The sequence below is a fragment of the Tupaia chinensis genome, unplaced genomic scaffold (assembly GCF_000334495.1).
Source record: "Tupaia chinensis unplaced genomic scaffold, TupChi_1.0 Scaffold149011_1, whole genome shotgun sequence".
Classification (NCBI taxonomy): Eukaryota; Metazoa; Chordata; class Mammalia; order Scandentia; family Tupaiidae; genus Tupaia; species Tupaia belangeri.
Window position 1 is genome coordinate 845,781 of NW_006208857.1, and position 13,118 is coordinate 858,898.

The 13,118-nt window shown below is 62.0% G+C and overlaps 2 protein-coding genes across 5 annotated transcripts in view; both read left to right on the forward strand.

Annotated features, from left to right (window-relative positions):
* Positions 1-1,249, forward strand: part of NOP2 (NOP2 nucleolar protein) — a 13,820-nt gene extending 12,571 nt beyond the window's left edge. For 3 of the 4 annotated variants that reach the window (XM_027769215.1, XM_006170820.3, XM_027769214.1), the window contains one exon: positions 471-1,249. In XM_027769215.1, coding sequence (XP_027625016.1) covers positions 471-1,138 — 668 coding nt within the window. In that variant the 3' untranslated portion in view covers positions 1,139-1,249. The remainder of the gene's footprint in view (positions 1-470) is intronic. The other variant, XM_006170821.3, reaches the window with a different exon arrangement.
* Positions 1,250-1,717: 468 nt separating this feature from the next.
* IFFO1 (intermediate filament family orphan 1) overlaps positions 1,718-13,118 on the forward strand; it is a 12,701-nt gene continuing 1,300 nt past the window's right edge. Inside the window, 10 exon segments of the mRNA XM_027769229.1 lie at positions 1,718-2,156; positions 2,158-2,394; positions 5,883-5,943; positions 6,122-6,217; positions 6,758-6,898; positions 7,104-7,112; positions 7,662-7,819; positions 7,907-8,027; positions 8,269-8,363; positions 12,328-12,459. Coding sequence (XP_027625030.1) covers positions 1,771-2,156; positions 2,158-2,394; positions 5,883-5,943; positions 6,122-6,217; positions 6,758-6,898; positions 7,104-7,112; positions 7,662-7,819; positions 7,907-8,027; positions 8,269-8,363; positions 12,328-12,459 — 1,436 coding nt within the window. The 5' untranslated portion in view covers positions 1,718-1,770.

Below are 13,118 nucleotides of genomic sequence, written 5' to 3' on the forward strand. Positions count from 1 at the left end.
CCCCTTAAAAAATTTTTCCGTTTCTTTTTTTTTTTTTTTTTTTTTTTTAAGCCTAGAGCTCCCTCCTCAGTGCTGTGTTACCTGCTGTCCTCCAGGGGGCGCAGCATCTAGTAAAAACCTTTTCGCTCCAGGAACAGGCAGTGATCTGTTCTCTTAATAAGGTTCAGCTAGAACTTCAGAGGAATGAGGTAACCTGATATTACGTAGTATGGAGGAGATATTAAATAATAACTCAGGATCATCAGTTCCAAGGCATGTCCTAGTTGTGTGGAGATCGCAATCCCATGTTTTGTTGGGTCCTCAGAAAGGTCTTGGCGCATTTTCGCATAGAAAAATATAGAGGGGCTGGCCAGTCCCACATGGCCGACTGGTTCAAGTCCTGATCCTGGCAGTTTGCCTTCTTACTCCCTCCCTCTCCCTCTCTCTGGTCAAATGAAACATTTTCTCAAACTGTTTAACTTTAACTCCAGGAACTTCTGCAACTGACCCTCCTACAAACTTAGGCTTGCCCAGCACAAAGGGCCAGGACACTCCCAAGTCTGAGAACGGCAGCCAGGCAGCCAAGAAGGCCAAGAGGGCTGCAGAGTCAAAGCGGCAGTCCCAGGAACGGCAGCATCCCCAGAAAGCTGCCTCCCAGAAACTGAACGGCGTCTCCCAAGGGCCTGACCCAGCAGTGTGCCCTACACCTTCCATCAGGAAGGCCCGAACTCCCTCCGAGTTCCGGGATGGCAGCCAGCCACCCATAAAAGCTGGAGTGATCAGAACGCCTGACGTGGCTGGGAGACCAAAGCAGCAGGCCCCTAAGTTACAGCCCGCCAAGAAAGCTGCCTTCCTGAAGCAGAGCGCCCCTGCCCAGGGCTCAGACACACCAACACCTGCTGCGCCGTCCCGGTCCAAGACCCAGGCCACCTCTCTGCCTAAGGACTCTGTCCAGCCCCTTGGGAAGACCAAAGGGGCTGAGAAGGTAAAGCAGCGGTCCCTAAGGAAGCCTTTCAAGAAAGCTGCCTTCCAGAAACAGAATGGCACCCCCAAGGGACCTCAGGTTCCCACTGTGTCTCCCCTCCGTCCCAGCCGGCCTCCCCCAGCGAAGAAGAGGAAATCTCAGCTCAGGGCTGACAGCCAGCGGCCGCCGTCCTAAAAGGCTGGCTGGAAACAGGACTGGGGCGGCCCAGCCCTCCTCATGGGGTATACCTTTGTGAGATGGCTTCCCTTCCCCTCTTGAATTTTAATACACCTTTTACAACCACTGGTCACTGTGTGTTCTTTGAGGGGACTGGATACTGACTGCGCTGTTCCGAGAGTAGAGGTGGGAATGTGGGACTGGGCACAGAAGAGGGGACAGTTGGGTACTACTAAAAAGTCGGGTGGGTCCAGGCTCCTGCCACCTGGGTCTGCCCAGCAAGGAGCCAGGGAGTCAGAGCTAGGGTGTTTGGCCGCTGCAGGGAGGAGGGTGCCAGGGGTGTAGGGAGGTGGTCTTGCCAGTGGAGGTCGGGGGTCCTGCGGCTTATGCCACCTGGCCTCGGAGGGGAGGGCTGGCCACGGCTCCTGGGCCGCTCGCGGCCTCGGACCCGGACCCGGAAAGGTCCAGGCCAGGCGTCCGGCTGGGGCTTGCCATTGGTTCCTCCCGGCCGCCCCGCCCCCCGACCTCTGCCCCTCGGAAAAGCCGTCTGATTGGCCGTCCGTGTCCCGCAGGCGCCTCATTGGCTTCTCTCACTCGCTCTCCATCCCTGCTCCTGCACCGGGCTCCATCTCCCAGCAGAAGGCGCAGCCATGAATCCGTTATTCGGCCCCAATCTCTTCCTCCTACAGCAGGAGCAGCAGGGCCTGGCTGGGCCGCTGGGGGACCCCCTGGGAGCCGACCACTATCCCGGGGGCGGGGACTTGCCTCCGGCGCCGCTCACCCCGGCCGGCCCCGCTGCCTACTCGCCGCCTGGGCCGGGGCCGGCGCCCCCTGCCGCCATGGCGCTCCGCAACGACCTGGGCTCCAACATCAACGTGCTCAAGACTCTGAACCTCCGGTTCCGCTGCTTCCTGGCCAAGGTGCACGAGCTGGAGCGCCGGAACCGGCTGCTGGAGAAGCAGCTGCAGCAGGCGCTGGAGGAGGGTAAGCAGGGCCGGCGGGGCCTGGCTCGCCGGGACCAGGCGGTGCAGACCGGCCGCCCCCTCCCCCGCCTACTCCTCGTCGGCCCGCTTCATGCCTGGCACCATCTGGTCCTTCTCGCACAATCGCCGGCTCGGGCCGGGACTGGAGCCCACTCTGGTGCAAGGGCCTGGCCTGTCGTGGGTGCACCCGGACGGGGTGGGCGTCCAGATCGACACCATCACCCCCGAGATCCGTGCGCTCTACAACGTGCTAGCCAAAGTGAAGCGGGAGCGGGACGAGTACAAGCGGAGGTAGGGACCGGCAAGGTGGGGACAGGGTCTGGAATTGGGGGATTCCGGAGCAGAAGGCCCAAGAGTCGGGCGGATGCGGCACAGTGAATGAAGCTTGTGCTGTGTAATTGGAGCGCTTGGAAGGAATGGGGAAGGCCAGACCAGAATCCACAGAGAATACAGAAGTGGGACTTGGGACCAGGAAGGAGGGCTCTGCCAGCGGAACACTGAAGGACATTCATACTTTATTTCTGGCTTGGTGCTGTCTCATCTAGGCCGCAGGGTGACGGTAACTGGGGGTTTGTGAGGTGTGAGGGGCTGAGGGTCCCCTTGCCCTGCTGCCCCAGCACTCAGGGCAACCTTAGGTTAAGCTCCACACACTGGTCAGAAGCAGGAGGCAAAGCACACGGCTTTACTGTGAGAGGCCATGTTCAGTGACATCGGAAGTGGTGCGAGGGAACTGCACCCTGCAGTGGGTAACCCTGGCACTGCCCGGGGTCTCAGTGGAGGGCCAATGGACGTTTCCATGGGGAAGACTCTGGGGACCTGGGGCAAGGCTTGGAGTAAGTCATAAGACTAGGAAAAGAGTACTGGGATTCCCTAGGGCCAGGGGAAGGGGCTGGTAGTCGTCCTAAGGTTGAGGGTGTGCTGGGTCTGGGTGCAGAAGAGCCAAAGACTGGGGGAGCCGGCCAGAGGCGCCAGGAGGGAAGAGCTGGGAACATGGACACACCCTGTGACTGCAGGCCGGTTCAGGGCGGGCCGGGCACTCTGAGCAGGAAGACTGAGGCACCCAGCCACAGGGCCAGCTGTAGGGCCGAGCTGGGGGCCGGGTTAGGGATGTGATGTCACCGCTGGCTCTGGCCCAGCGGATTCCTGGGACAGGTGACAGCCGGCCCTGCAGGAGCAGCTGCAGAGCAGTGCTTTGCGGACTGCGGCCCGGCCCTGGCTGAGGAGGGAGTGGGCAGGCTCCGGTCTGCTGCCCTCCTCTCCTGTCTTATCTCAGCCGCTGTGACCCCTGGTGGGCCGGCCTGGGAACCACCTTGCCAGCCCAGTGAGCAGGGGTTCGTGTCTGGCCTGGCAGTGGGCGAGGGCTGGCCAAACGCTCTTGAGAAATGACCACTGGGTCTGGGAGTGACCTTCAGGGACCTGAAACCGAGTCAGAGCAGCTTGCCTTCCTCGTGCTGGATCCCTTAGTTGTGGCCCGTGTCATAAGTGTCCTTGGGAATCTGAATTCTCCCCAGACCATCACTCACGTGCCACCAGAACCAGCCCGCGCCTGCCCCGGCCCTGCGGCCCTCAGCTACCAGTCAGCAGTGGGACGTGGACAGCTCTGGGGACATCCTAGCCACAGGGACAACTGCTGTTCTCGGGGTTATTTATTATTATTCTCTTTAATGAAAGAGTGCTTGTCCTTCGCCCAGCTGTCCGGGGCCGCGGAGAGCTGCTCCCTAGGGGTTGACTAGCTTACTGCCCTGCAGCGGAGGGCCCCGTGGCCAGAATTGAACGGGGCGTGACATTGGTGGTGGCTCACTCTTCCACCCAGAGCCCCTCCCCGGTGCTGGCTGCTGCAGCAGCTGTACCGGCCTGAGAGGCCTGGGCACAGCCGAGCACCGAGCTGGGAAGGCCTCCTGGCCTCGGTTTCAGCTCCCTTGCCTCCTGGGACCTTGCTCCTGGGCCGCAGTTTTCCCAGTGTAGGAGCAGCCCCTGCTTTCTCTCTTCAGCTCAGGGATACAGTGTATTTGGGAGAGAGGGGTTTGGCAAATGCAGAATACACAGAAATTGCTCAGTTCTGCCCAGGTTCAGGGCACCTCGTGAGGCCAGATTTGAATAGAGGTCAAAAGGAACATGTTTGTGCAAAGGTCCAGCCGGGAAGCAAATAGAGTTCTAGCGAGCTTGCAGAGGATCCGCTGTTCAGATTTATTTGCCCTGTAATAGCTCATTCATTTTCATCTTTAACCAACTGTCTCACTTAAGTTTCCATCCAGATTTGTTGGGCTCACTGTCACGTAGTACTGTCTGCTCTCCCTGATGCACCCGGTCCAGGGGATTGTCCCTACGTGGGGACGGGGCTTTCTGCAGGGGCACGGGGGCCCCACACCCTCAGCCTTCGTGCTGTAGATGAGAAACCAAGGCCTAGAAGGGCCACGGGCTTATCTAAGAGCATCTTAGCCGGATGCTACTAGGGCCCTTCATGGCCGACTGTCTGAGTGAGAATGCCCGAGCCAAAGCGGGAAGGACAGTGGGGGCGGTGGGGGGCATGGAGCAAGGAGGGCCAGGAGCCGGCTGGGGTGTGTGGGGAGCCACTGTGGGGTGGCTGGGCTGGCTGCTTCCTCCAGCCACCCTGCCTGCCAGCGGGAGGGGCGCCGAGGTGATGCGGAGAGTTATTCTTAGGAATACTGCAGTGCGGCTGAGGCTGAGGCTGAGCGAGCAAGTGGGGGGGCACGGAGAGCCAGGACAGGGAGAGGGAGCGGGCCAGGCCGAGGAGGTGGCGGGGCGGGGAAGGAAGGGCGTGGCCTAGCTACAGAGCTCCTCCAGGATTTTGGTTTTGGTTTTCTTGCTGTCTCCTCTGCACCTTCCTGGCCACCTTCCTTAGAGTGCAGAACCTCCTCCTCAGCCTGGAGAACCCTTTCTGGAAGCGATGGCGCGTCTGAGTAGGGCCTGAGACGTGCTCCCCCACTAAACCCCGTGGGTGGGGAGAGTACAGGCCCCGAGCCTCCCTGGCGCTGTCTGCCATGGTGCTGAGAGGCGCTGGCCTCCCCAGCCTGGGAGAGACGCCCACCCACCCACTGAAGCCAGAAGGGTCTCTGTGTTCTGCATCCCAGGCTGCCACCTGGTGACCAGGGGTTAGGGACACTTGGTAATCTCAGGCCCCCACTGGCCACTATGTTAATGCTGTGGGGATGTGTGACCACCAGGCCAGGCCTGTCACCTCTGGGGCTCTGGGTGGGCAGCTTCTGGAGCTCTGGGGGAAGGACTTGAGTGGCCTCCCCCGGCTCCTGACCAACCCCGCCGATGCGGTGTGTGTCCCGCAGATGCCTTTACAGGGTTAAGTGTACCGCAGGAGGCAGGGCAGCGGGTAGACGTGCGGGCAGGAGGCGGGAGACAGGACCGCGTCTGTGCGACTGAAGGTGGGAGACTGGGCAGGGTGGGCCTGGCGGTCTGGCGTGGGCAGGAGGAGGGTGATGAGGCCAGCCAGACAGCTGGTGGAGCTGGGGCCCAAGGGGGACAGGCCTCGCAGAGCGCCAGGGCAGCAGCGTTGCTCTTAAATATAGTTCTTGGTGCGGGCCGGAGGCTCCGGAAGGCCGCAGGGGAGCTTGGCACTTGCCAGGAAGCTGGGACCGCCCGACAGCTGCAGCTGCCTGGCGTGCAGACAGGCCTGTCCCCGGCTCCTCCCCACTTTGGGACCTGGGCCTAGGCCTTGGGGCCTGAGCCAGAGAGGTGGCCGCAGGGAGCTGCGGGGCGGGAAGGGCTCTGCACCCACACGCCTGTGCTCTCACCCACGCCGCCAGGTGGGAAGAGGAGTACACGGTGCGGACACAGCTGCAGGAGCGTGTGAGCGAGCTCCAGGAGGTGAGGGCCGCCCCGCTGCCCGAGCTGCCCTCGGCGTCCCCCAGCTGCCCGCGGCCCAGTGCCATCGCACTGCCACCTCCCCCCCCCCCCCGCCGCCACTTTGGCGAGGCCCCACACCGCCCCCCCCCGTCCCACGTTGGCAGTGTCACCACCGCTGATGCTGGGTCTGCTCCTGCAGGAAGCCCAGGAGGCCGATGCCTGCCAGGAGGAGCTCGCCATGAAGGTGGAGCAACTGAAAGCGGAGCTGGTGGTCTTCAAAGGGCTCATGAGTAACGTGAGTGCCGCTCGCCCCTCCCCGGGTGGCCCCTGGAGCTGTCAAGCAGGGCACAGGTGGCTGGCCCAGCCGCACCCCCACCCCCAGCCACACTCTCTGTCCAGCTCTTCTCCCCTTCCTGTCTCCTGATTCGAGAGAAAGAGAAGCAGCAGAAGGCCCGGGGCCGGTCACAGAACGCTGTAGGCCCCCACTGCCCGGGGTGGTCAGGCCATTCGAGCCCAGCTCCGGGAGCCAGGCTGCCTGGGCCTAGACCCGCCTCTGCGGCAGCTGCACTTTGCCCTCTCAGAATCCCATGGCCCCCTCTGCCTGGGAACCTACGTTCCAGGAGGGCAGGACTGACCAGGGAGGCCCTGCATGCCCCGGCCCCAGGCCGCCCCTGGGTTCCCGTCCGGCCGGAGGCTCGAGCAGCCTTGCAAGTGGGCACGTACCGTGGGAGGCCACTGGGAGGAACAGTGCTGCTGCTCAGGGGGCCAGAGCCATCCTGGAGGAGGTGACGGTGACCTGTGATGGGGGACGTCACTGCGCCCCGCTCCCCGGCAGAACCTGTCAGAGCTGGACACCAAGATCCAGGAGAAGGCCATGAAGGTGGACATGGACATCTGCCGGCGCATCGACATCACGGCCAAGCTGTGCGACCTGGCCCAGCAGCGCAACTGCGAGGACGTCATCCAGATGTTCCAGGTGCGCCACGGCCCGGGCAGGCGCAGGGGCTGTCTCGCGGCCCGAACACGGCCAGCGGGCCTCCTCCCGGGTCCTCGGCGGGACTAAGCTGGGGGGCCAGGAGCACCTCCGAGAGGATTCTGGAAGCGTCTCTAACACCGTCTCCCTCCTCTGTCTCTCCCGTCTGTCCCTGCCCTCTCTCCTTTCACCTCTGCCGCGTCCACAGAAGAAGCTGGTTAGTTTGCTCTCACGCGAGCTCACTAATGCCCCGCCCCAGGTTCTGGGCGCCCAGGCCCGCGCCCCGTGGGAGCCGCTGGGCTCGCACAGACGCCCGTGCCCCGGCCCTCGCCCTCCTGTCTCTTCCACCTCATGCTCCTCCCCACTGCCTCTCCAGGCCCGGACGGCCCCGCCGCCCTCGCGCACACTGCCCTCACCCTCCAGCCTGCCCTTGCTCTTCAGTGACTCGTCAGAAAGGCTCCTAACAGATAGCGCTCCTGAGCCAGTACGCACATCTTAGTCGGCCCGCCGGCCACTTCCCGACCTCACTGCTCTGTTCTCTCTATCTCTCCTTTCTCTTCCTCTCGGTCTGCAGCCCCATCCCCGTCCGGCCCGTCTGTCTGTCCATCCGTCTCCTGGTGGCTGTCCTGTCTGTGTGCCGTCGTCGTAACTGTCTTCTCTCTCTGTCTGCCCCCTTGCTGGTCCCCGCTTCTCCCGCCCGCCCGGCCGCCCTCTCCTCATGCACCCGGCCTCGTCTCTGTAGTCTCTGCACTTGTCTCCCATTAAGGTCCCATCCATGGGGGGGCGGAAGCGGGAGCGCAAGGCCGCTGTCGAGGAGGACACCTCCCTGTCGGAGAGTGACGGGCCCCGCCAGCCCGAGGGGGATGAGGAGGAGAGCACGGCCCTCAGCATCAACGAGGAGATGCAGCGCATGCTCAGCCAGCTGTGAGTCCCAGCTGCCGCGCTGGCCCCGAGGCCGGACCCCGCAGCCCCGCCAGGAGCCGCCCTGACACCCGGGTTCCCTGTCTCTAGGAGGGAGTATGATTTTGAGGACGACTGTGACAGCCTGACTTGGGAGGAGACGGAGGAGACCCTGCTGCTGTGGGAGGATTTCTCAGGCTATGCCATGGCGGCGGCAGAGGCCCAGGGAGAGGTAACCGCCCCTCCGGCCGCCTCCACCCCCGCCTGGCCAGCTCCACGCCCATCTCCTCCGCCCGCCGCCTCGCTCCGATCTCCCCGTGTGCCGCCAGTTGACCTGCGTCTCCGTCTCTGTGTCCTCCGCCCTCGCTCCTCCGGCTTCCTTAACAAGGCTCTTTCTCTCCCACCTTGGCCCTCTGGATTCCCCTGGACCCCCTCCCTGCTCCCCCTTGCCCCGGCTCCCCCTGGCCCTCCAGCAGCAGGAGGACAGTTTGGAGAAGGTGATTAAAGATACCGAGTCCCTGTTCAAGACCCGGGAGAAGGAGTATCAGGAGACCATCGACCAGATAGAGGTAGGAGCGGGGCTGGAGGCCGAGGGATCAGGAGGGGTTGGCGGCACGGTGGGCTCCTCCCTGCGTGGGGAGCAGCGGCCTCGGCGTGGCTCCCCTGGGGTTCTGCAGACCCGTGCTCTGAGGCAGCACAGGCAGGTGCAGACCACAGCCGTCCCTCACTGCCACACTTAATAGGTTGTTCCCTCTGAGCCTGTTCCTTTGTTTGTAGTCAGGGGTCTTGAGCCGGCTCCTTGGCATGGTGGGTAAGGCAGCCAGATCCCACGTTCCCACGTGTGGTTCCAGTCCTGGACCAGTGACTTGAGAAACATGCTGGGCGTGTGTGTGTGTGTGTGTGTGCTGAAATTCCAGCAGGAAGGAGACGGAGGAGAAGGGGTTGCGACATGACCATCTCCCATGGGGGAGCTTGCCCTTGCTCTCTCTCTCTGGTGGGCACACGTCTCCTCTAGCAAAAAAGATGGAGTCCTAACAGCACCTTCCCGCGGGTTATTTGGAAGATCAGCCGGAACGGTGCACAGACGGCGCAGGCCGGGTCTGGCTGGGAGTCAGTGCACCTTGGCGGCCACGTCTCACCACCGGCTCTGCCAGTGCCGTGGCACCCGGATAGGCGGGGCTTTGTTTCTTTTTGCTTTTTTTGGAGAGGTTTTTGCTATAGGGTGCGTGCGTTCGCCAGACTGACCGAGGAAGAGAAAGCAAGAAATCACCCCCCGGGGGGGATGGCCATTCCGCAATTCCTTCTCTTCTGTTTTCCTCTCGGGATCTTGGGCACGCACGCACACACGCCCGGCGTGAGTTTAAGCCACCGGGTCCGGGCAAACCCCGGGTGATTAAGTGAAACTCCAGCGATGCAGCCGTTACGCTAACTGCTGGTCCCCTGGGCTTTGTTTCTTCAGCTCAGCTTTGAGGTAATGGAGGACTCTCCTTTTTTTTTTTTTTTTTTCCCAATCCTTGAGGAACCTTCTAGAGATGGCAAGTGGAGCTGTTGCTCTACCTTAACCGCGAGGTCTTTGGGGGCTGCAGGCAGGATGTGGAGCCGCAGCATGAGGCTGCAGCAGGGGAGGTTGTGCGTGACCCTCCTTGGCCACCCTGCCGTATGTGCGATGGCGCCATCCTGACCTGGGGACGAGGCCCGCAGGCCTCCGGGACTCTCAGCCTCTCCCCAGACCCGTGGAGCATCCCGTGCTCTCACCACCCTCACCGCCTGCGCTTTGCCAAGGAAGCCGAGAAGCCGTTCTCCCACTTACTCCTTCTCCCAGCATACACCCCGTAGTCCAGCTCCTGGGAACACCTGTGTGTTTGGGGCCAGCCAGTGGCTTGGAGGTTAAGGAAGCCGGATCCCACGTGGCTGGCTGCATGGTTTGAGTCCCAGGCCTGGCAGCTTGAAAAACATGCTCAGCACATGTGTATGCATGCCCAAACTCATGAGAGGAGAAGGAGTTGCGGCACGGCCATCTTCCCTGGCTGGCGGGGGTGCCTCTGTCTCTCTCATCTGGCTCCAGTGAGTATATGTGTCCTTTGCAGAAAACAGAACACCAACCCCGTGAGTCGTGTCCCAGGCAGGCAGATGCTGTCCCCGGGGCCCAGCCACGCTTACGCTCCTAGCACGTCCTGGGAGGGAGAGTGGCCCCCACGCCCCGAGCGTCTGCTTCCCACCTCCCTCCTTGCTTATCTGCCCCTTGCCTCCCGTGCTCGGATGGTGGATTTAAGGTTTGAGGTTTCCACTCTGCTGCTCCCAGTCAGGGCCGTCCGGGGCTGCTGTCAGCGCTCAGGCCCCCCCTGCAGCAGAAGTGCCTAGTGTCCAACGGGGCCCGATGAGGAAGACAGGAGCCTCCAGAGGGGGATGTCACACTGTCCCCAGCTCTCTGCCTCCTTTTCTCTCCCAGTAGAGTGACGTTAAGGTCACGGTGGGGCTGCCTCACAGTGACACGCCTGCTGGTCCCTCTGGAGCACCCAGGCACCTCTCGTTGTGACCTTTGACCCCCCAGGTCACTGGGGTGGAGATGCAGACCAGGGTCCACTGCTGGATGGGAAAGCTGAGGCCCGGCGTGGGCGGGCAGTGTCCCCCTTCCCTCCCATCTCCTCTGTCCCTGGCCGCTCCTCTCACCACGCTGTGGTCCTGAGTTCTCAAGGCAGGCTCGAGGTGCCTCCCGGCTCGCCTCGTGTCGTCTTCTTCCTCATCTCCGCTTGAAACGTGAATTAAGGGGACACAAAGATCGGCAGGGACTCCTGGTGGTAGTACTCGCCTTGTATTTTTTCTTTCTTTTTTTTTTAGAATTATTTATTATTCTTTTTACCTTGTTATAGTCATCAGAGAGACACAGAGAGAGAGGAGGACAGTGAGAAAACAAGTCACTGGGTCTGGGACTCGAACCGCAGCTGGTCATGTGGGAGTCCAGCGCCCCAGCCACCTTCCACCTGCGGGCCCCTTTTATTTTCAATAGTCCAGAGGGCACGTGTGCTTATCGGAGAAACAGAGAGGGAGGGAGGAAGCACCCTCCGGTGGGATGTGGGCACACCACAGTCCTCCGCGTCGCCATCCCGCCGGGGTGTAGGCACACATGGCCGCTGAGGCTGGAATTCAGGCTGCAGGTTGCCGGGCAAGCTGTAGCTGCCTTCACCGATAGGCCGAGGGCCAGCCTAGCCTCGGGATGTGAGAAAATGATTGGGCCCACTTCCTCCTTCCCTGCCTTCCCGAGTCGTGGTTCAGGGCCTCAGCCCCTGCCACTCCAGCTTCCCCGAGATGAAGCCGGGGCACAGCTGATCCGAGTGAGAGCTGAGCAGCTGCAGCTGCGTGGGAGCCAGCAGGACCCGGCTGCAGACGGCGCTGGCCGCCACACTCACCAGAGTGCGACTCCAGCCCCGCCTCACCCCGATGCCACTGTCCTGTCCATCTCGCGAGCCTGGCCCTGTGACCGGTCTCTTCCTCTGTCCAGCTGAGACCGGGCACGGTGGCTCCTCTGTGCGGTGCAGATCATGTGGGGGCTGCCTCTCTGGGCGAGGCAGCTGGCACAGCACCTCCGGGCAGCCCTCCTCTCCACCCTGCCCGCTCTGTGTCCAAATGACTGCCCGCACCATGGCGGCCTCTGGCCGGCCCGCCCGCTCCTCAGAACCTTCTGGCTCCCCACGGGCCCTGGGAGGGACACCCCACAGCCTTTTCACACACGCGGGTCAGGCTGCACCCGGTTGCCAGCAGGACGCTGGGTGCGGCCGTCTGAGCGAAGGCTCACGTGAACCTAATAACGAGCGCTGAGAACCGGGGCCTGTGAGCAGTGCGGCGGGCCCGGGTGCCCCGAGTCCGCTAGGTCATGGTGCCCGACGCGGTGCCGGGCCTGCAGCGCCGCTCGTGACTCAGGGAGGGAGACGGCAGGGGCGCAGGGCCGGGTGGGAGCCGGGGGGCCGGGCAGCGCGCACGCACCCTGCGGGGGACAGCCCTCTGCCCGTCGCTGTCTCGGCCTCAGAGGAGCACGCGCCTTTGCATCGCGCTCGGCAGTCCCAGGAGAAGCACGAGGTGGTGTGTTCTGTGCCTTCTGCCTTCGTCTGGCTTTTTTTTAATTTTTAAAGAGTTATTAATTTTGGGACTGGCAGGTGATGTGGTTCAGGTGCTGGACTCCCACATGGCTGACTACGGTTCAAGTCCAGGCCTGGCCCTTTGCTTTCTCACTTTTCCTCTCTCTCTCTCTCTCTGGTCAAATTAAAATAAACAAGTAAATAAAATTAAATAAACAATTGTTCACAAAAATTAAAAAAAAGAATTGTTTATTTAATTTTATTTGCTATTATTATTTATTTTTTAAGTTTGACCGGAGACAGAGAGAGAGAAAGGGAAAGCGAGAAACACCACACCAGCTGCCGGCCCCCATCTGACCTTATAAGTCTGAGCCTTCAGCCGGGGCTGCCAGGCCATTGTCCCGGTGGGGAGGGCAGCCCCGCCTGCTGGCGGCTCCGGGCCGTCACCCAGCGACGCGCGCTGGAGCTGGCCACCGCCAAGAACGACATGAACCGGCACCTGCACGAGTACATGGAGATGTGCAGCATGAAGCGCGGCCTGGATGTGCAGATGGAGACCTGCCGCCGCCTCATCACCCAGTCGGGGGACCGGTAAGGGCCTCCCCGCCTCCCACGGGCAGAGGAGCTCACGGTGGTCCTGATACAGCCGCCCTCTGGGAGTCGCCGGGCCACCAGGCCAGACTGATGGCTCTCTCCCCGTTGGCACTGGGGGACAGGCATGTCCACCTGCGGCTGCACAGCCACCAGCGCTGTGGTTCCCCTGGTTAGCAGTAGCTTTAAAACTGGCAAGGAACGGAAGGGGCGCGGGAGCAGATTTCCATCTAGGGCTGTGAGGCATGCACTTGACCCTGTGGAAGTTAAGGCCCAACAAAAACGTGCATTTTAAAAAAGTTGGGACCAGCAGATGGCATAATGGTTACATCGCTGGACCTGGACTTCCACCTAGCTGATCGCGGTTCGCGGCCCAGACCCAGCGGCTTAAACCTCTTGCTGGGCGTTCGTGCATGCCCAAGATCCCAAGAGGAGAATGGAGAAGGGATTGCGACATGGCCATCCCCTGGGGGTGATTTCTTACTTTCTGTCTCTCTGTCAAGCACATGTACCCTATAGTAAAAAATCTCTCAAAAAAAAAATCAGAAAACTGCTGCCATCAGGGGCAGCGCCGGGCTCAGGTGGCCCTCCCCAGCCGTGACCCCGGTGTTCTGATGGCCGAGCCTCTCAGGGCTCCCACGGGGCCGGGCGCCCCCCAC